Source organism: Coccinella septempunctata, chromosome 9 (assembly GCF_907165205.1).
Source record: "Coccinella septempunctata chromosome 9, icCocSept1.1, whole genome shotgun sequence".
In the NCBI taxonomy this organism is placed as follows: Eukaryota; Metazoa; Arthropoda; class Insecta; order Coleoptera; family Coccinellidae; genus Coccinella; species Coccinella septempunctata.
Genome location: NC_058197.1, coordinates 13,367,512 through 13,391,585, shown reverse-complemented (window position 1 = coordinate 13,391,585; position 24,074 = coordinate 13,367,512). Strand labels below are relative to the sequence as shown.

General features: G+C 41.4%; 1 protein-coding gene across 2 annotated transcripts in view; it reads left to right on the top strand.

The window, feature by feature from the left end:
* The window catches only part of LOC123319855 (zinc finger protein rotund), a 226,466-nt gene that overhangs the window by 8,279 nt on the left and 194,113 nt on the right, over window positions 1-24,074 (top strand). For both annotated transcript variants that reach the window (XM_044906857.1, XM_044906858.1), the window contains exon 2: window positions 1,606-1,744. In XM_044906857.1, coding sequence (XP_044762792.1) covers window positions 1,606-1,744 — 139 coding nt within the window. The remainder of the gene's footprint in view (window positions 1-1,605; window positions 1,745-24,074) is intronic.

The window sequence follows — 24,074 nt, the reverse complement described above, 5'->3', positions numbered from 1 at the left end:
TCCTTCGGGAGATACCCATTCCCAACCACTTCAACATATGCATTTCATCTTCGGGTTAATATTTTTGAAATCTACAACTGTATTCAAACTTTAGCCAAAGAAGGTAACAAACATTAACTCTCCTCAAGCTAGTGCATATTATGATATTATACTGATCTCTTGTATTTTCCATGCAAATAACTGGATTTGGTATGCCTTCAATCAGTTTGTATAAACTTCAATTATGTTCGTCACATATTTTCCGAAGAGATTCGACATTGTGATAAAATACGTAATAACAGAAACTTTTACGTAGAACGGGAAACATATCGTTGATTTAAAACCCAAAAATGTTTTGACAAGCCTCATAAAACCACATTTTCGTACTATACAGAGTGAAATGTGTCAAATCCATGGTCAACCGACTGCTAAAATAAAAGTGAATGGAGTATAGTTTAGGTTTTGGAGGTATTTAAAATAAAGTTAAAATTTGATCTTCAAGTTTTTCACTCTAATGAACATGCATGTTTGGAAATATTTGAAAAATCCAAGAAGCCCTTAACGTGTATGCCATCATCGCCATGACGTCAATCGAAATTGGTCTTCCGTGGATCTCGATAATTACGCGTACGTTATAATTAGGTTTGCATGAACGTAATTATAGGTTTGAGGTCCCGAACGGTGAGTGAGGAAAGAAAAGCTATTTGTTAGACGTTTTTTCAGCCGCTGTAACGGTGCTAATGAAGTGCCTTTTATCGTAACGCCTTGTCTGTTTATGTACTATCGAGATTTAGGAGAAATGCCGATAATGGTGTGTGAATCAATTAGCTTTCCCCTAACCCCCAATTTCGCTCGAAGGTTTGGATGAGCCTTTAAGCCTTCACGTTCTCAATCCTCCAGCTGGATCAACGAATTTTCCCACATTATCGATGGATTTAGTCAATGAACCTCGACAATATGAATGGAACGGTCAGTTCAGTTCCTGATGCGTACGGTGGCCTTAAGAAACCGCAAATTATAGATCATCTCCCTACGATCGAAGAAAGAGGAAACTGTCCGGCCGCAAATTCAAATTACGATGAGATGGATCGATTGGGAGAGCAATGATAGGTTTTGTTCGGTGTGAAACCGCTAAGTATAAGTCGAAATAGATACTGATGGGTACGTTGCGTCAGTTTCAGAACCCATCTTTTTCAGGATTTTTCGAAGGTCAACTTTCGAGTAGTTTATCTCACAATTAAAGTAACCGTACATGAAAATGTGATTCATATTCTGAAAGAGCAACTCTTCTAGTAGTAAATCTGAGAATTTTATCCATCTAGGTGTAACCGTTCGGACTTGACGAATTTTCAACTGAACCCAACTTTTTCAGAATTTTTTGAAGGCCATCTTTCGAGTCATTTATCTCACAATGAAAGTAACCGTAGATGAAAATGTGATCCATATTCTGAAGGAGGAATTCTTCTAGTAATAAATCTGAAAATTTCATCTATCTAGGTGCAGCTCATTCATATTTGGAGGAGGAAATAATATCGCCCTTGTCTACGCTACTTTTTACTGCTTTTTTCAATAACTTAAAGGGAACAAACACAATCGGTTCTACTTCAGTTTTTTTTCTATTTTCAGGATGAATATGTACCCTTGGTACCGGGATTCCGTGGGTGGAAATCTGGGCCAGCTATGCGGTCCTATGGCAACTACCATCAAAACCGAGAATGGTTATAGCGACTGCATGTTAGCACTGGATTACGCTACCCAAGGAAAGGTATGTTGTTTTATTTCTTGTCCCTGTATTATATTGCTCGTTTTTAATCATTGTAGTACCAATCTTTTGCAAGAAGAAATCGGGAATTAAAATTTGTAACATTGTTTTTAGGTTCGAAATTTGGGTTTGTTTGTTACTTCTTATTTTTTATTCAAGGTTTAGGTGGAGTATAGCTTTTTTTAGACTGGATAATTCGAAGGTTCAACTTAAAAAGGCTCTATGATAATTATGTATGTATATTCCATAGAATGTTTGCTTAATTTCATTCTTGTCAGGTTTCTGGTTTCAAAGAAAAAAATAAAATATTGATTTCAAGGTGCCATCTTTCAGGGACTGTCCGAAAATAATTATAGGATAGACCCTTTCTATTTGTTGACAAGGAACCCCCTTTTGAATTTTTTTTGGAACTATTCATTTACTCCTTGTATAATTATAATTATTTGTCGATATATCTTTTCTGGAAAAATTATGCTTCATAGGCATTTTTATCAGAATAAATGCCGAAGATACAGGTCATATTAATATTCGTTTATCAATATATTCTATGACAGTCCAAAGATCTCTTGAAATAGAACATCGTGTTGAATTAAATTAACAAGTTAAATTTGTTATTGTTGGTTATTCACGAAGGTTGTAACTATGGCGTTTTTTCTATAGAATTTTTTATTTTCGTCCGAGATCTGAGTGTCAGAAATTTCCGATGGAATTCTTAAAACTTCCTCGACAAAGATCTTGGAAATACGCCTATAGTAACTTCAAGTTTAAATGAACAAAAGAATTAATTACGTGAATAACTTTAACCTGAGCATTATTGTGATAGCGAAAATGCATAATCTATATATTATGAAAAACATTTTTTTGGAATCGATTAATTTACCCTAAATAGCTTGGAAATTGTTACGTTATCCTTGAGAATTATATAATCGTACCCAAAAAAATTATCGAAAACGCAAATAAGGCTTTTCTCTCGCCTGATATTTTTGTTTATCCATACTAGTCGATGTGTCGGACTTAATTGAGGTTTTTACGGAATTTGTTTCGATATTACAAGGTTAGGAAAAATTTCGATTGCCATTCGTTCAATTCGATAACAATAATCGTCCAAATAGAACAATATTTTCAATATAGAAAAACTAGGATGGATTGAGGCACCTCGTTCAACTCCTTTACTAAGGCTTGATGCTCGATTTAGAATCGGTGGCCACACGGAAGTCGAGACTATTGAACTACCGGCGTTTTCGACTACCAGTCATTGGAACTACCGAACGTTATAACTACGGGTCGCTAGAACTACCGTTCATCGTGACTAAATGATATTAGATCTACGGTTTCGTTAATACTTATTTATCATTTTTGTATATGAACTTTTCCTCCATTATACACTCAATTTCACAATTTCAAATTGGCCTTGATGAGAAGATCAGCATCAAAGAGAAGAATAGGAAATAGCACGTAGAGTACTATGCGAAAAGTGGCAGTTTTTTCTTAGGATCGATGAGTGACATCATTACATGTGTCGAGAGCCGTACATGGAGTCGTCAACATTCCCGCTTAAATATACCATATCCATGGCGATTTCCCGGACATCTAGATTGAAAATGTCCACTTCTCGTCATTTGTAGCAAATTAGAGCGCCCTTTACAGCGTAATGAACCGACAACACCTGACATTCCGAGCGGTATCGAGACGTCATCCTTCTTCCTCAAACAAATGAAGATCGACCGCGTGGACATAAACGCGTCGGCGAGCACAAAAGAGCATCAAGTGACTCGAGCTATTCGACAATGACACTTTAAACGTCAAGATGGCCGTCGTCGGTATGTCGGCGTAGCGGACCGCGACACGCGGTCCGCCGTTGCGAAAGAAAAAAGAAGAAACGCGAGGGGTATTCTATGCGCGCCCGGTCGGTCCGCGGATGGTCATAGAATTCGCGGGGAACGTTCGGAAATTTGTACGTTTCGAATTTTATGCGTCCTAATGAGGGAAGGTGGTTCGCGGAGCGGTGTGGGAATGCGGTCGGGTAGGTGGTGGGCATGCGCAGCGGCCGTGTTCGGAGGTGCGTCGATGGTAACGATCGCCGGTTGGATTTGGCTTTTTTTTTTCCGAAAAGGGATGTATTGTTCGTTGTTTTCGGATGAACGACTTTGTCGTACGTGTTTACTACTCGGTGCAAATGTCTTGAACTCTGGCGCTAGTGATTATCGCAAAAAAATGAAGAACCGACCACCTGTCCACTATTCTTTTTACTGCGATTGATAGATTCAGCAGAAGTTTGCATTTTTGATCTAGCAATGTTCATATCCATTCGAAATAAATGAACTAAATGATTTTCTACCTGCCTGAAACGACATTGGCATGTCACATGGTGTTAACTCTCAATTGTAATATCCATGCCAAATTTCAGTTGAATATCTTGTGAAATGTAGATACAATGAGAAGAAAAAACTTGAAACAAACTCAAACTGTAACACCCTGTGTCTCGAAAACGAAACGTTCGCGATCACACGTTTATGGGACTTTTTTTTTCTTAAAATTACTTAAGTGATCTCGCCTCTTCGTTTATACCTTCAATTTAGGAACATCCTCTATAGTAGCTTATTTCGAAGATTGAAATGATATATTTAATGCTTGGAAAAACTACAGAGGTGGCATAGCTCATTACCTCTTTTTACCTATACGCTAAATCGGATAAAGTAGCAAAGGAAAAAACCTCAAGAATATACTGTTAAAATATACAGAGTGAGTCTAAGACTCGTACAAATATTTTAACCGTAGATTCTTGAGGTCGAAAAGAACGCTTTTTTCATACACCATTTTTTCCGATTTGGCCCTGATAAAAAGATATTCTTAGTCATGTTGAGTTTTCATAATGAGCTATGCCTTCCCTGGAAAACAAAATTTATTCTGAAGAGACCCAACCCTGACCTACAGACCCTACAGATAGTCACCAACCAGATCTGGCCGCCGCTGTATTCTTCTCGAGTCTCCATTATAACTGTGGACCAAAGACCTCCACTGTGATCTATCTAACGCTAGTTGTTCCCAGTTATGATTGGCATCAACTGATTTTAGGGATTGATAGTATATCCTTAAACCGCTCATACTGGCCTCCTGGTTTCCGAGCTCCCTCTGTGAATTCGCCATACAGAGCTATTTTGGGAAGTCTTGTGTCTTGCATCCTCAGAATGTGGCCGCTCCATCTGAGTCGGGCTCTCGTTACTTGAGTCTCAATTGTTGTACAACTCACGCGCTGCAAGACTTCTGCATTTGAAACTTTGTGAAACCATCTGATGCATTATTTGTCTTAGACGCGTTGTTGCGTTTGTTCAAGCTGTTTGATGTGTCGCCTGTAGGGTGTCCAGCTTTCGCTTCCGTAAAGAAGCGTTGGGAGGACCACTGCTTTGTAAACAGCTGTCTTGGTCTTCAGCCCTGGAAAAACAAAATTAGCTTCAGAATAACTAGCTAAATCCGTGACAGTACACATCTGTCTGTGGATCTTTTAAGCTTTTAAGAGTTGTATTCAGAAAAAGTAGCCAATTTTTCAAATTTCATAGATACTTTAATTTTTGAACATCAAATAACGGCACATTGTACGAGAAAATATGAAGAATACTTTTATTTTACAGAACGTTTGAATATTCACAAGATAGCGTCCAACTTAGTCTCAAGAGTTGGGTTCTTTGGATTTTCGGTATTTTCACGGTACCTAATGGTCACAATGAGAAAACTGGAAGATGTGGGTGATACCTTGTGTTCGTTAAAGATTCATCAAATCAATTAAAAAGTATATTCCGAAATTCATTTCATTCGATAAAACCGTTTGGGAGATTGAACAAAAAATATTTTTTAATGGTTTTTCAACAGCCTGTATCTTTCAAACCGAGCCGATTCAGAAAAAACGGTAGAGGAAAAAAGTGTTTCTTTTGACCTCAAGAATCTACTGTTAAAATATTGGTACAAGTCAAAGACCCACCCTGTATGTACAAGTCAAAGATTCACTCGGGGATGAGAAAACCAGCCTGAAAATAACCCATCAAATCATCCCTAAGATAGCATCGTCCAGCATCCGGACGCGACAGAAAAATACGACCAGAAACGTCTCAGTTCCATCCCGGGACATAAAGACGCTACCGACGCCGGTTCATTTGTCACGACATCGGCGCTGTCACTTGCCGTCTTCGCTGTCGTTTCATCCCCCTAACCAGAAGATGCGGGGGAAGATTATCGTGGGTTATTTTACGTTTCGTATAGATCGTGACGCTTCCCTGAATGATTGGTATGACGCTAATGATCCTGCAGTTAGGGGCGGAAGACGCCCAAGACAGAACGGAGAATTCGATGATGCCATCCTGGAGGGGAACCCCCAATAATGAAGCGATTAAAACAAACTTTTATAGGAATTGACTCTTGATTCGAGAAAACCGCCAACAAAAATGCAAGTTCCATACCTCATCGAAGACACCGTGTATACCTCCGGGCTGCCAGGAACCCGATCTACCAGGTACAGGTCATACCGTCTCGGAACTGTCAACGAACGTCAAACGTCCGGCCAATGGCCGCCACGCCAGACGTATACGTGCCACGGCCACGCCCCCCACCCGATAACTCGAAACAATCGCGTGTTTTAATTGTCGTGGTCTTCGTTCGATTGTTTCGTTTTCGTGCCGTCATGTTGGCAGCGGAGATCCCAGGTGTCACGTACGCGAATGGTCCTTCCATGTTTCGCGACCGGTAGACGACGTCGACTGCCATGAGTGTGTGGTGGTTGCGAGATCGAAACAGTGACCTTCGGGATGTTTTCGAGTCCGGCTCTGGATACTGAGGCTGTGAGGGTTCACGGCTCATCCAGCCTGCTCTGATTTTGTTCTGTAACTCATCTATGCAGTTTGGTCATGTACTCAACATGAATAATAAGAGTCTGCTTTGACATTTGGTGGATTGAGAAGTGGGCAGAGCTTCCATCTACCAAAGTCTGAGGCAGACTCTTGGTATTCAACATCCAGATTCTGATACTGTTCTGGAAGGCCTATCAGTTTAATCTGTATAACCGAGGACAGATTCGAAGGCTTATGTTCCGTGTGTCCTCTTTGGTATTCGCTAATTCTGTTTTTCTAATCAGCTCCAGTTGTTCTAACCTTCGTATAGGCAGTCACATGATATGTAATACTCTAGGCTTGTCCGTGAGATCTCCTTCAAATATGGAGGATTCGTTATGCTGTTATGTAACCAGGTTAATGAATTCTGCCACTTTACTCAAGCTGTCTATTGCAAAGACGATTGGTAGGCTCAAAAGTATTGGAAATACCAATAACCTACCAGAGATATCTTTGAAGGCTTGACATTGAGAACCTCATGTACAATGAAGGCCAGTAGAACCATTTCCAAGATTTTCTGTGCTAACACATCTATCCATATCTAGGCGTTTGCCAGCGACTAAATCTGATGTATGTGCAAGGTTGAAATAGACACCTCTATATGGTGCGGATTCTGCAAACAATCTTAACAAATGTAACAACTGTACAGTAGAACCGTTATTGAATGATTACTTTTGATAGACGCAACATGTGGGCATGCATATCATATGGGTGAAAATGTTATTGTGCCTGGAGTTTTAATATTCGTAGGTTTATTTCTCCTCCATTGAATTTGGCCAAAGCATTGCTTAGTGAGTTTGGTCCTCTCTGAACGACTACATCTCATCTGCAAATCTTCCCAGTGACTTAATGATCCAGAAAGTAAGCACTGAGAAAAACTTCGGTGATATGCTAAGTAAAGGAAAAGATTGGGAACGGGAATACACCGACTACGATCTTAAAGAAAAACAATAAAATGGTATACAGATGGTTCTAAAACCGCTACAGGAGCTGGCTCTGGGATTTAAGGGGCCAGTACCAAGTGTGCACTATCGTTAGGCTTCTGTACAAGCGCCCTTCAAACGTAAATACTAGCAATCGAAAGATGTCTAGACGTAAATCATGAAAGAAACTATCAGAAGTGTGATATAGCTACTCATACAGATAGTCAAGATGCCGTAAAAGCACTGAGCTCCTATGTCATTGATTCAAAGCTGATTTTGGAGTGCCGGAACAAACTCATTGAGGTAGGCATGAAAAATGAGGTCCTTTTAATCTGGGTTCCAGGTCATTCGGGAATCGTAGGAAACGAGAAGGCCAATACACTTGCCAGAGAGAGCAAACAAACGCCACTCACTAGCCCATGACCCTTCTGTGGTATAGGAAAATGCACCTACAAGAAGGAGTTTATGGAGAAGGAGAAAGGGAAAAACTCTGGTGGCATCTCCCAGGGATGGATCACTCCAGAAAGTTCCTCCGGAACTTTGAAACTGCTAGATCCAAAAAATATCTAGACCTCAGTAAGAACCAACCACACCTACTCACAGGACATTGTAGTCTAAAGAAGCATCTGTTGAGAATGGGTTTGTCGGACACTGACGAGTGTAGATTCTGTGTGGAAGAGGAAGAAACTCCTATTCACCTGGTTACGGAATGCTATGCCATTGCAAGCCAAAGGAGAGAGTGCTCCGGACAAGAAACTTGTAGGAGTGGGGAATTATCCTTGTTGAAGCCGCTTCATATATTGGATTTCATCAGATCTCTGGAACTGGAAGTCAAGCTGTAAAGGACGCCACGAGAACAGCTCTGTTAGGTGGCACAATAGACCTTAAGGTCGCAGTGAACTGTAACCCCTTCTCACTATATACTATACCTTATTCAAACATAACTGCACGAGAATTTGTGAAAATTCAGTTCGTTTGACCTTCACATCGTAAATGGAGATGCCCCTTAGGTAATATACAGATAGGGGCGCCATCTATTGCCGGATAGCCGCATGTTGCCTATGTTACCTAGATTTGACGTGCCTGTTGTTTATCCATGTGAAATAAGAGTGACATTATATGGAGCGTCGCAAAATTGTCATCCTCTATGAATTCCTGAACTTGCTGAAACAATAGGGGATCAAGTAGAAGCTTGAAATGAAAAATACTCAAGCTTTCTACTCACTCATTTCGTATATCAGCAAACTTCAACAAGGTGACCTATCGGACACCTTCTATTCTCGGAATTTCAGCGCAGATCGATGCGAAGTTGGCGGCAGCGTCTTTTCCACGGGTCCTTCCAAGGATCCACGTTAGGTTTGCATCCGGCCATATTCGGAGAAACCGTTACCTCCGTCGATAAGTCCCGCGAGACCAAAGAGTCCTATACCGACTTCTTCCCGGAATGCGGCAGTCGATTGTCGTTTGGGACGCGTCCAATCTTTCGATTACCGAAAGAGCTGCACGTAGATTGGAGTTCGAAGATTGAAATATGGAGATTACCGTGGATCAGTGGAGCGTAGAGAGAGGAATTTCATCAATACGCCACTTGAGGCTGTCTGGTGGCAGAGGGCTCCAGAGTCTGGATGCTGTAGGTATGAAGGTTTTAGCGACCCGTTAAAGCTATTAAGGGTGTTCTGTTCAGCTATTTGGCGAGTCTTTCTGTGAGGTTTCTCGTCTCCCGATCATAGCATGCGTCAAGTCCCCCGCACTCCCTTTTCGCCTAATCAAGACTTTTCTTGAAACTTTTACAAGTTATTATTTTGCATCGCCTTTATCATGTATGTGCCATATCAGTGTTACGCTACTTTGGTGGGCGCTCTCCCTTAGTCTTAGTAACACATTCGAAACTAGAGATGGCGCGCACATCACTTTAGTCGCTTCGTTTCTTTCTTCTTTATAATCTTTGCTTATTGTGTGATCCCTACGATGTCCCAAGTGCGGTTTTCATCTTCATCGCCGAAGAAATCGCCCGGTACGCCCCTGCGCGCCGAAAATCGAGGGGGACCGGATCGCGGCGTATCGATGACTCGTCGAAAAGCCGGCTCCTTTGTCCGCGGTCCCGTTCCCGAATCAATTAACTTCCTTAATTCGGTTTCATTACCCTCTAATACGGCCGCGGGGGCCCCATTTCGAAACAACGAGCCGTTCCGGGCTTCCGGCTCTGCAGAGACCCCCAGAACAATGTCTCAATTTTTTACGTCACTCTCCGCCGCCGGTCGCGGCGGAAAAGTTTGGCGGGCGTCGCGCTCGATCTGTCGCCAACGGGAAAATGTGTTTCGGGTGGTAAACGCGGCCGATGCGAGTGCGTGGGTGACTCGGCGTGTTTCACGGCTGATTTTCGACCCGGAGACGTTGATCTCGGGTTCAGCGTTATGTTCGGTTTACTTGTGGATGAGGTCGGTCTATTGGGTGATAAATAATAGGTTCTGTTACGTGGTTACCTCGGAGAAACTTATCTTGAGCGCCAGCTATTCTTTTCACTAGGAAGAATAGCAAACCTACCAGAGTAGCTGCTAGTCGGAGACAGAGTTCGATGGTATCTAGGGTGGTAGCGATAACGAAGTAGTCAAAATCAAATTGTGTACCAGTTTATTCACACATGAAAAAAAACACAACCAGGGCGGATCTATTCGAGACTTTAATTCGCTACCCCAGGGGCTACGCTCCATGACTGATAGCGAAGAAAAGGTCTATTTTGAGCGCAACTACGGAATTTCACTGACGACGAGCGATATCTCTTATTCTCTACCCCAAGGGCTTACGCACCATGACTGATAGAAAAGAAGAGATTTCGATTTCAACACTTATGACGCGGAACGCGAACAGGGAGTTAACGGGACTTTCTCTTCACTACCCCAAGGGCTTACGCACCATGACTGATAGCGAAGGGAAAAGTCAGACTCGCGAAACAGGGTAAAGTACGGCAAAAGATAACAGAAAGCGATACAGTACAGCAGTGTCAAAGAAGTGACCGGTGTAGGTCTAATGAAGAAACTGAACGGTAAAGACGGGGACCTACCTCCTTTATTTCAGGCACTCGCGGAAAACAAACGAAAACTAAAAATTAATTCCTAAAAGCACTAACTTCTTCATACAAAATTTATTCTAAATTCGCTGAACGGCTTGTCGTGCACACAATTAAAGTCGAATCGCAGAGAAAAGAGAGTACAGAGCGTAACAGTGACAAAAGAGGCTAAAGACCAATCAAAATTCTAGAAAAAGACAACCAGCATGCTTGATGTTCAGTTTCTCTCTGTCACTGTTTTTGACTGTGTTTAATGCATAGATAGAAAGGGAAGGCACAGTCCATGTCTCTATGTCTATGGTACCACGCACATACGTCATAGTAAAAGTGCCATAAATGGAAGATATGAAAATCTGTGATCTTGTCACTGTCAGGGGTGTGTGAATCGATAGACGACGAATATAAATCTTTGATTTCATGATTTCGAATAAGTAAGGGATTTTTAGTCGAAGTGGAGGTGCTTTTAATGAAAATCATTCATGTTAGTGCAGAAGCGGGCGAACTCTCTGGATTAACTCAATTAGCGTCGAAAGAAACATGAATCATTTCCGCACAAGACTCACAATACTATCAAGAAAATGCCTCGGGCGATTATATCTCATGTTTTCTCTCCGCATCGAAAGGAAGTGAGGTTCTCCTCCCCTTTACCCATTTCCACTGACCGTGTCTGTCGTGAAATATCTTTTCCTCGTCCACCCCCACGTATACAACGACGTCACTGTGTCTGTATCCGGTTAGGAAGAGACGCATAGAGGAGGAGGACCGATACAGTGTCCCATATAACAGCTTACGATTCTTACAGGGAGAATTATATCGGTGAATAATCCGTTGAATAGGCTTTTTTTAATCTTCTTCTATTCAGAAGGTCTAAATTTCAAAACGAGTCAAGCATAGGCGAGTTTTTGATGAACCAGTATTGAAATTGCCATTCTGTACGAAGAATTTTTTTAACGTTAGATTAAAGATATATTTAGGTATATTTGAGACGTTGTAACTTGAATTTTATGCAAGGACATAAAGTAGATCTAGTGTTCTAGACTAGAAAAAAGTATAAAATGAAAAACATAAATTGAGATTATAGAAGCAATCAAATTCCCGAGTAAACACATAAGTTTTATTTTATCTACCCCAATGACATTATTAACAAAAATATCAAAAAAAATTCGATAACCATGAAAGATTTATCTATTGTTTTGCGGAATTTCTTCTACGATTCGAACAATTTATGTCCGAGCGATAAGCCACACTCGGTAAACATTTCCTCAAAAAACATCAATTTCTATAGATAACAAGAAAGTGAAAAAAGCACTAATGCAAAATTATTTTAATTACAATTTGGCATGATTTCGTTCGACAAACTCAATAATATACGAGTGAACCTATTATTTGTGCAAAATAAAGCATGAACGTTGTTGAAGGAGATGGGAGAATCATTGTTGAAATTATTTCCTCAATAAATCACAGTAAAATCCAATTTTCTAGAAAATTGGAGTGAATTATCGTAATTTTCTATAAAGTTGCAAGAAATTTCACTCAACAATTTTACTTACACGGTGTAATTTCTGAAATTGCTATAAAGGGTGTGAATGAATTGTAGCGGAAAGAATGAAGAAGGTGATTCTTTATCTTTTTTAAAAAAAAAAATTTTGGTGAATTTACACAACAGGAAGCAGAAAAAACAAAGAATCGCGTCGTCCGTTTCCCGCATACATTTTGATCGATGGAAAACTCGCTTTCCACCATCCATTAACGCCCGATCAGTATGCGTTGGAAAAACTAATAGATAAATTAGATGTTTGACTTTGTCGGCGCGACATGAAGAAGCAAATTATACCGTTACCGATACGTTCGACAATTTTTTTTTTCGACCCATAGTGTTTATTACATATCGCGAGGACGATTTGTTTGTGACGCGTCGCGACGCTATTACGCAGAATATGCGCCGCGTGCCGTAATGCGTGTTTGCATTTTAATTTTTCGATAATAAATCATTCTTCGAATATGGCACGTAACCTCGTTATTTGTCGTAACGATTCTTGTGGTAGGGATTGTTTATAGACCAGCGGCGTTTCCGGTGCTGCACGCATAAATTTCCGCCATTTTCTACTTAAGGAATAATCCAGAGATATCTCCCGTTTACCTAAATAGGTCCAGTTCGCTTAATCCTAAATTGAACCTTTGAAATCCTGCAAGAAATGAAATTCAAACTGCATACAAAAAATATTGCATTACCAAAGTAACAAACAATAACTCATTAGAAGTGTCAGTGTGAAGTTTGAGGTAAAAAAGGTAAACAAGAGTTACGCAATAAAAGAAAAGAAAGTAGATGTCTACCGAAATTGTGAAAATCGAAAAATTGGAGTATCGAGCCATCATCAAGTACCTGTATTTAAAAGGGTTAAGAGGTAAGGAGATTTATGAAGATATGCTTAATACCCTTGGTGATCGATGTCCTTCGTATGCGACCGTGAAAAATTGGACTGCAAGCTTCAAAAGAGGTAAATTTTCCATTGAAGATGATGACCGATCGGGAAGGCTAGTTTCTGTGTCAGTCCCCGATGGATCCCCAAATGTTTGAATGTTGACCAAAAGCGTACAAGGGTAGAAGCATCGCGTTCGATCTGTGCTCGATTTGAAAACGATGTATACTTCTTAAACCGAATTGTTACTATGGATGAGACTTGGGTACATTTCTACGATCCAGAAACAAAGCAACAATCAATGGAATGACGACTCTCTGGTTCTCCAAGACCTAAGAAGTTTCTTGTCCAAAAATTTTCTGAAAAAGCTCTTCAGTTTTTTGGAATTGCCATGGAGTAATCACGATTGATTTTTTGGATAAGGGTATAACAATAACCGGAGATTACTATTCGACATTATTGACGACTCTGCGGAAAAAAATTAAAGAGAAAAGACGCGGAAAGCTATCCAAAGGTGTTTTGTTTTTACAAGACAACGCCCCTGCACACAAATCTAATGTTGCCATGCAAGAAATTCGTGATTAGAGTTTGAATTACTAGTTCACCCCTCTTATCCACCAGATTTGGCTCCATGCGGCTATCATCTCTTTCCCGAACTGAGAAAAGGTTTAAAAAGTCGTAAATTTACTTCCAACGAGGAGGTAATAAAAGCTGTGGAGGTCTGGTTTGCAGAACAAGAAGAAACATTTTTTCTGAAAGATCTAGAGACGTTGCAGGTTGGCTGTAATCAATGTATCCAATTAAGAGGAGAAAATGTTGAGTATTGGAATGTTTTGACATTGAAATTTTGTTTGGTTTTATAGTAGACTAAGAATTTTTCAATATATCCTCGTAGATATTTGACAGTCCTGTTTTCACCAATATCACCTGAACAAGATCAGAAGTAGATCGAGCTTCAAAATGGGTCAGAAGATGTGTAGATATAATTCAGTGTCTTCAAACCAGAGGATCTACAAGCGTCAGATGAGTTAGAAATCCTCAATACATCTCCCTTCGTTCAGTTGAGAGCCCTAGTTGTGAATACAAGGAACCAGAAGAAACAATTCAATGATTAACCATTGTCCCATTTAGAAATTCCAGCATTGCTTTGGGGCTATACACGCAGTTTCCGAATCATTTGTGAATTAGGCTATGAATTTCAGACTACTATGTCTGGGCAGTGCTTTTCATTCAATCTACGTATCTATCTTAAGAGATTGGCGAGTGTCTTCCTTGTTTATTCCCTCACTATGTCTCAGACCTAGAGAAAATTCGGAAAAAATAGTCTGGTGGTAGTTTTTCACAGTTATGGTATACTTTTCACTCCTGCAGTTTACCCACCAGATAGCTAAACGCTGGTGCAGCGGCTATCTAGTGAGCCAATTCACTCTCAGAAAATGTTCTAAGGCATTTCAAAAGTGGAATTTTCGAAATCCTGAACAATAAGTCAAGAAACCTGCAAGCTTATGCCGTCAGGTCCTTAATGAACTTTCGGAACTTCTCGGAAAGTTCATCCCGTCTCTGCGTGGAGCTTTCCCCTCTTTTCTCCGCTTCTCGGGGATCTACAATACGCGACTTATGTCCCGCGGTCTTATCTGGTGCCCGAGATCGGCAATAGAACTCCACTTGTCGCGATGCCAAGATTTACGACCTATTCTGACCGATTTAGATAGGGCCGACTGTCGCCGAGAGAGAGAAAGAGAAAGGAGGGTGCGACATGTTGGTGTAAGTCTCGAAGGTTCAATTTTCTTCAAGGTATGGGGTGGATGTTGAATTCTTCAGGATGTACAATGAGGGAAATCACTCGCTATGGAGTATGATTTTTTTCTGTAGATGAGGAAGGCCTCATTAAGCTGGCAGCATCCACACGAAGTTGGAGAGACGCACACTCTGAGATGAAAATGTTACAAGTCTACCGAGAGGAGAGAGGTTGCTGTGTTGTTACCAACAGGTAAACATAATATGTTCCTGGATCCTTATATGTCATAACATATAATACAGATGTGGTTTTCTGGAGGATATTCTAGGTTGTGCAGACTCTCCCAGACGGATAGACTGGTTGAAACAAACTCCCACAATCCCCATTTCAATCTATGTGGATAGCGCAGAGCCATCGGTGAACCAAATGGAACGTCCAGAAACAAGAAGACTGTTTGGTGTATAACATATATCTCTACCAGGAACAATTATTTTGCGTGTCCCCCGAACAGTCCAACATTGTTCTTGTTCACTAACACTTAACGCTGTTTCTTCATAGCCACCTCTGTTACTTTGAGGTTTACAGAGGTTAAACTTAACAGACACTCGTAGGGGTAGATCTAGAATACTTAGGTAGACTTTAGCAGAGCCATCGGTGAACCAAATGGAACGTCCGGAAACAAGAAGACTGTTTGGTGTATAACATATATCTCTACCAGGAACAATTATTTTGTAGGGTTCATCAAAGCAGGAGCTGGAGCCAGCGAGTTTCCTTCTATGGAGGAAATGATGCTTCGGCATCATCCCACATCTTAACATCTCTTGCGTGCCCCCCGAACAGTCCAATATCACACATTGTCCTTGTTCACTAACACTTGACGCTGTTTCTTCATAGCCACCTCTGTTACTATGATGTTTACAGAGGGTAAACTTAACAGACACTCGTAGGGGTAGATCTAGAATACTTAGGCAGGCTTTAGCAGAGCCATCGGTGAACCAAATGGAACGTCCGGAAACAAGAAGACTGTTTAGTGTATAACATATATCTCTACCAGGAACAATTATTTTGTAGGGTTCATCAAAGCAGGTGCTGGAGCCAGCGAGTTTGCTTCTATGGAGGAAATGATGCTTCGGCATCATCCAACATCTTAACATCTCTTGCGTGTCCCCCGAACAGTCCTATATCACACATTGTCCTTGTTCACTAACACTTAACGCTGTTTCTTCATAGCCACCTCTGTTACTGTGAGGTTTACAGAGAGTAAACTTAACAGACACTCGTAGGGGTAGATCTAGAATACTTAGGCAGGCTTTAGCAGAGCCATCGGTGAACCAAATGGAACGTCCGGAAACAAGAAGACTGTTTGGTGTATAACATATATCTCTACCAGGAACAATTATTTTGTAGGATTCATCAAAGCAGGAGCTGGAGCCAGCGAGTTTCCTTCTATGGAGGAAATGATGCTTCGGCATCATCCAACATCTTAACATCTCTTGCGTGCCCCCCGAACAGTCCAATATCACACATTGTTCTTGTTCACTAACACTTAACGCTGTTTCTTCATAGCCACCTCTGTTACTATGAGGTTTACAGAGGGTAAACTTAACAGACACTCGTAGGGGTAGATCTAGAATACTTAGGCAGGCTTTAGCAGAGCCATCGGTGAACCAAATGGAACGTCCGGAAACAAGAAGACTGTTTAGTGTATAACATATATCTCTACCAGGAACAATTATTTTGTAGGGTTCATCAAAGCAGGTGCTGGAGCCAGCGAGTTTGCTTCTATGGAGGAAATGATGCTTCGGCATCATCCAACATCTTAACATCTCTTGCGTAACCCCCGAACAGTCCAATATCACACATTGTCCTTGTTCACTAACACTTAACGCTGTTTCTTCATAGCCACCTCTGTTACTGTGAGGTTTACAGAGGGTAAACTTAACAGACACTCGTAGGGGTAGATCTAGAATACTTAGGCAGGCTTTAGCAGAGCCATTGGTGAACCAAATGGAACGTCCGGAAACAAGAAGACTGTTTGGTGTATAACATATATCTCTACCAGGAACAATTATTTTGTAGGGTTCATCAAAGCAGGAGCTGGAGCCAGCGAGTTTTCTTCTATGGAGGAAATGATGCTTCGGCATCATCCAACATCTTAACATCTCTTGCGTAACCCCCGAACAGTCCAATATCACACATTGTCCTTGTTCACTAACACTTAACGCTGTTTCTTCATAGCCACCTCTGTTACTGTGAGGTTTACAGAGGGTAAACTTAACAGGCACTCGTAGGGGTAGATCTAGAATACTTAGGCAGGCTTTACTGTGTAATTCAGTCATAATGGTGAGGTTAGAGTTCTTCCCCATGGAAGTCTACTACACCAAGATGCGTAGGTTGGGATAGGCTTCAGCACCAGAGTAAACAGTCAGTGATTACCATGTGGTTTGATCCCCCATCCCTTACTGGGTACTCTCCTTGTAGATCCAAAATCACATTAGCCTTATACTTATCATCAGCCTTATTCCATTGCATGGGTATCAAAGCAGGAGGTGGAGCCAGTGCGTTTCCTTCTATGGGGAAATGATGCATCGGCATCATCCACCATCTTAACATCTCTTGCGTGCCCCCTCAACAGTCCAATCTCACACATTGTGCTTGTTCACTGACACTTAACGCTGTTTCTTCATAGCCACCTCTGTTACTGTGAGGTTTACAGAGGGTAAACTTAACAGACACTCGTAGGGGTAGATCTAGAATACTTAGGCAGGTTTTACTGTGTAATTCAGTCATAATGGTGAAGTTAGAGTTCTTCCCCATGGAAGTCTACTACACCAAGATGCGTAGGTTAGGATAGGCTTCAGCACCAGAGTAAACAGTCAGTGATTACCATGTGGTTTGATCCCCCATCCCTTACTGGGTACTCTCCTTGTAGATCCAAAATCACATTAGCCTTATCCTTATCATCAGCCTTATTCCATTGCATGGGTATCAATGTGGTTGTTAAAAGGTCGTTTTTCATTATTACCTGAGGAACTCTGCCTAGATGTATTTCGAAAAGAAATTGGGGTTTCTGAACCAACACAGTTTCTCAATGATTCGACTCCTGTTGTATTTAACTCAAACAGAGTCGAATCCATTATGGAATTCTGTAGTCTAGGTAGTCTATCGTGAAAATTAGTAAATTACTGTAATTGTTTCTCCATATAGGATTATAAGAACGTGTCGTCTTTCTGCCAGCGATCTCGAGCAATTCCTTTGAGAAAGCGATCGGACAACTTGACATTCGACGCTTCCGCTCGAAACGCGTAGCCCCCAATCCGTCCGGAACTTAATCCCCTGTAAGAGCCCCGAGTACTCTTAATCCTCGCGAGAAACAAGGTGCCACTCTTCATCTCCTCCTCCGCTCCCGTCAGGTCCATCGACACCTCTCGCCTTCGTGCCGGACAGCCGTCTTGTTTGCATCGGAAACAAATTAAGGTTATGTCAGCCGGCTATCAATAACGCCTCTAATCGAAGTCCAAACAAATGGAACGGCATTTGCATGCCAATTAGCGACCGATTTTTTCTTACCGCCGATCGTCCACTCTCTCCGTCTTCATTAGGCAGGTATTTTTCGTAATTAGCAGCATCATCTGCATAATGAAGATCGACATGAAGGCAGGCGATGGCTGTCAGGATCCGGGGCGCTCGCAGAACCTCATATATGGAGGATTTAATTGAGGGCTGCGATGGATGGACGTTAATAACTTCGGATGTGGTGGAATTGTTGCTATTTCGAGATTGACGCGGTTCTGGAGCTGACACTTGGACTCGACTAGATCCTGCTTCATAAACAAGCAACTGGCGAAGCAATTGTGAACTCTCTGTTCGTTGGGATGCCCATTTCATACAATTAGAGGGTGCTATCGAGGACTATACAGGAGAGTTCGCCACTTGGAACTCTTTTTTTATGTAGCAGGGGGAAAATCTGCAAGACAGACGAACACACACCCTCCTGAGGGGGAAGAAGTTTGGGGATTCTCACTCTCCTGAGCTCGGGACCCACTGAAAACCCTAAACTTTATAGGTTCCGGGCATTTTGCCTATTAACCAGTTGACTCTTATGGTTTCTGGACTCTCACTCGATCATAGTCGTGTTGATAGTTGTTTGCTGCCTTTATCTTTTAAAGGTTGAGCTCTTCTTTGGTTACTATCTCAATCCTTAACTGATCTCTCGGTCTTCTGTGGTAGGTTCTTGACCTTCTAGCTTCTTCTGTTGGATCGTAGTCGACTAATCTTCAAAGTTCCTCATTTGGATGTTGTTTGGCTTTGTCGAATATACTTTCCTCCTTTCTCTTCATGAATTCTGTAACTGGTTCCCATTCCAAGTCCTTGTAGATTTGTTTGTTCCTAACAAACCAGGGTACATCCATCGCCATTCCAAGGAGTTTATTCTCAGTGGCCTGTATTCTCTTGATGTGAGTCTTGGCTGCGAAGCCCCATGCCGCCGATGCATAAGTGAGTTGTGGTCGCGCGATAGTTTTAATCATCGTCAACTTGATGTTTTTATTCATATGACTTCTTCTGCCTATGAGTGGATAAAGTCTACTCATTGCGCATTTGTTTTATCAACTGCACATTTCATGTGGTTTTTCCATGTTAGTCCTCTGTCAAGCTTCACTCCTAAGTATGTTGCTTCATTTTCCCATTCAACCTCTTCTCCATCAACTTCAAGGTTTTCTTCCATCCTCAATCTTCTCTTTTTCAGTAATATTACTTGAGTCTTTCTTCCATTGATTTGGATTTTCCATTTGATGCACCATTTGAGTAATTCATCTACGGCTTCCTGCAGTCTCTGGTGTATGATCTCTTGGGCGTCGATGTCTGAACGCTATTCTTGTGTCATCTGCGTACAAGGTGAGCATTATTCTAGCATTCTTCGGGGTATCATAAACGTATATTACGTAAAGCAGAGGTCCAAGTACCGATCCTTGAGGTACTCCCGCTTCCAATCGTCTGGTTTGAGAGGTTGCTCCATCTATCTTCACATAAAAGTTTCTATTCCTCAGATAGTTCCTTATAATCTTGCACAGCTTGGTCGAATATCCTGCTTTTTTCATCTTGTAGATTAGGCCTTCGTGCCATACACTATCAAAAGCTCTCTCGTCTTGGAACTCTCCGTTCTTAGGGACGCATATATTATACAGTCAGGGGGTCCTGTTGAGGTTTGTACATGTGAGTGCGACACCTGTCGTCAGGTAGGACGACTTTGGCCCTCTGTAGAACCCTGTTATATCGATAGGAGAGTCGTTACACTTGGATGGAGAAGACGTTGGAATGAAAGAGAGTGATACCTCTCGGACCCCAAAATATCGTCAGTCAAAGTCGCTATTATGTAAGCGTTAATCTGAAATCGATGCGTAGTCATCAATACGCGACCCCTAGGCGGTCCGAAGACGACAACACATGCACAGGAAGTCCACCGCTATCTTTCACCAGATAAACCCAGCTCCTCGCACACTGGGAACCGCACAAACGCCAGACCTCGTAGATGATGCGAAAGGACTGCCGGTCGTGTCGTCCCCATAATGATCGTCTGGAGCGGCTCCCCGGGCTAACGATAATGGTGGGTGCCACCCCCGCGTCATTTGTCTAAGTCCGAAACGTCGTATCGGACCCGCCGCCCCCGGATGAACGGGAGCGATGATTTCGGCAAGATTAATTATATTTTTCGGATGACTGGAGAGGAGGCAGCGAAAAGATTGAGATTCGAACTCGGCAACTTGATCGTCGTGGACATCTTCACCTATTGTGGGACTTGTGTACAGAAGCTCTGAGATCTGCCATTCATTCATTGCTGAATCTCTTTACCGAGAATAAATCTACAGATAGTCTCTATAATTTCTTAGGGCTACTTGCGACTGTGTGCCCTCCTGTGACTGAAGAGACCTAACCGTGACCTACACATCCTTCCACACTCCGGGCATGGATAGTCACCAACCAGATCTGTCCGCAGCTGTATTCTTCTCGAGTCTCCATTATAACTGTGTACCAAAGATCAATGATTGGCATTAACTGATTTTAGGGTGTGTGCCCTCCTGTAACTGAAAAGACCCAACCTTGACCTACAGATCCTTCCACACTCCGGGCATGGATAGTCACCAACCAGATCTGTCCGCAGCTGTATTCTTCTCGAGTCTCCATTATAACTGTGTACCAAAGATCAATGATTGGCATTAACTGATTTTAGGGTGTGTGCCCTCCTGTAACTGAAAAGACCCAACCTTGACCTACAGATCCTTCCACACTCCGGGCATGGATAGTCACCAACCAGATCTGGCCGCCGCTGTATTCATCTCGAGTCTCCATTATAACTGTGCACCAAAGACCTCTACTGTGACCTGTCTTACGCTAGTTGTTCCCAGTTATGATTGGCATTAACTGATTTTAGGGAGTGGTGCAGTATATCCTTAAACCGCTTATACTGGCCTCCTGGTTTCCGAGCTCCCTCTGTGAATTCGCCATACAGAGCTATTTTGGGGAGTCTTGTGTCTTGCATCCTCAGAACGTTGCCGCTCCATCTGAGTCTGGACTTCGTTACTTGAGTCTCAATTGTTATACAACTCGCGCGCTGCAAAACTTCCGCATTTAAAACTTTGTGGAACCATCTGATGTGCATTATTTGTCTCAGATGACGTTGTTGCGTTTGTTCAAGCTGTTTAATGTGTCGCCTGTAGGAAGTCTAACTTTCGCTTCCATATAGAAGCGTTGGGAGAACGATTGCTTCGTAAACAGCTGTCTTGGTCTTAAGATTGAGGTCGTGATTTTGAAACACTCTGTCCTTTAATTTCGGGAATGCCCGTGATGCTGAATTGATACGGTTGTGTATTTCCGTGTCCACGGTTAGCCCTAGTTGAGATCTACCACCTCGGAAGCGTTATAGTTCTGCTGGGCATTCCTTCCTTATACCACGGAAGTTGCCATTGAGGTATTACAGGTAGAGGGAAGTAAATTTCATATAAAAACTCAATGATTCGAACAAGTTCCTTCAACATAGTGACAAATACAGGGTGAGCCTTTGACTGGTACAAATATTTTAACAGTAGATTCTTGAGGTCAAAAGAAATACTTTTTTCCTTAACCATTTTTTTCGATTCGGTCCTGATCAATAGATATACCTCGGGTTTCATAATGCTTGATCGGGGAATCAACGCTTGATTGACGAATATACTTCAATTTGTTTTCGATCGACAATTCAGTCATGCTCATTCAGAATATCATTCTCGCATCAAATTAAGATGTTCATACGTCCATTCAATTATTCTCAATTGCTTCATCTTCAGTATATTCAGAAATGAAATGGTTCCAGTGATTTCGTTTTAGAAATCGGTGACTGTCAAATCGTTGATCAGACAATCGAAGTTTTATGAAACCCGAAGTCAGTCATTTTGAGTTTTCCTAATGAGCTGTGTCACCCCTGGAAAAACAAAATAACCTCCAGAATAACTAGCTAAATCTGTGACTCTACACATCTGTAGATAATAATATAATAATAATAATAAAGGGCCTTTATTTTGTATTCTATGAATACAATCATGAGGCGAAGTTTAGCCTATAGCTATTCTACTTAACCTCTTACAATAATTTTATCGAGAACAAATACGACAAAAAAAAATTCTGATATAATATATCAAAACAAGATGAAAAAAATATTTTCTACTAAAACTGCAACTATACTATACTACAAAAACAATAAACCTAACTATTCTGAGAAAGTAGCAAGTGTCTTCTCAAATGTTTCCTAACACCATTCACAGAGTAACTATCGAATAGGTACTTAAAGCTATTATATACACTGACAGCACAAAACGTGAAGGATCGCTGAAACATGGCTGATCTAAATCGGGGCAACATAAGCCTATTCCTATGTCTTACAGACACATCATGAACATCTCCTCGAAAGATGAGCTTATCACGCAAATATGGAGGGTTTGAGGAAGTCAAAATTTTTTTAATTGAAACAGCAAGCTGCAATCTGTACAAGCCATCGAGTTTTAACCACTGGAGTTCCTTTATTTTACTAGAGATCCTGGAAAACTTGCGCAAACCGAATATGAATCTACAACATGCATTCTGATCTTTTACACAGAGTTGTATTCAGCCAAAGTACCCATTTATTTCAAATTTCATAGATACATCTAAATTTTTGAACATCAAATTACTCGAAAACAACGCATTATACGAGAAAATATGAGGAATATTTTTTTTTACAAAACGTTCAAATATTCATCAGGTTGCGTCGAACTTAGTTTCAACGGTTGGTTTTGGTAATTTTATGGTACGTAATGGTCATAATGAGGACGTGGGTGATATCTTGTGTTCGAAAAAGATTCATCAAATGAATGTAAAACTATATTCCGAAATTTATTTCATTGGATAAAACCGTTTGTGAGATAGAACTAAAAATAAATTTTTTTATACTTTTTAAACAGCCTGTATCTTTTAAAACGAGCCGATTCGGAAAGAATGGTAAAGGAAAAAAGTGTTTCTTTTGACCTCAAGAATCTACTGTTAATATATATTTACGAGTCAAACACTGACTCTGTATACCTAGCGATTCACATCTATAATTTCAAAGGAAAAGGACCACATGTCCCCGAAATTCGCAGACCGCGTAAGGCCCGACCGCAACCGCGTCGGAATGACTTAATCGGCCGCAGCCCGCTAGCGTCGCGACCGGACCGTATCTAATTATCCTCGTCGTCAATGAATGCACCAATAATAGCGCATAAAAACCGTAATTCGGTCCGGTTCCCCATGAATTCCTACGGTTGTTGGCCAATGATCGCGATTAAAAAACCATCAAACGAAATTGGCCTCGTTGCTGTTATTATTATCATTATTGCCGATGATATACGTTCGGCTGTCATGCGGAACGAACGGCTTCTATGTGGTCGCGCTCGTCGATAGGCTTTCTATCGGCGAGGCGCGGATTCCTATCGCTACTTCGAATAGATTCTGCGTATCTACATCGAGTTGAAGCTGTCCCTATCGAGCCATTTAACGAAAGAGATCATGACCAACAGGAGCTGAAAGAGTCCTCGCTTAGCCAATGCTTCAATCTTCACCTGAACCTTCCAAAGTTCCATTCTGATTGTCAAGCCTCTATCAAAGCAATGAACTCCTATGTCATCGACTCAAAGCTGACATGGGAATGCCGAAGGAAACTCAATGGAATAGGCAAGAAGAACAAGGTCTCATTAGTCTGGGTTCCAGGTCACTCTGGAATCAAAGGTAACGAGGAAGCCAGAAAGGAAACGCAACTTACT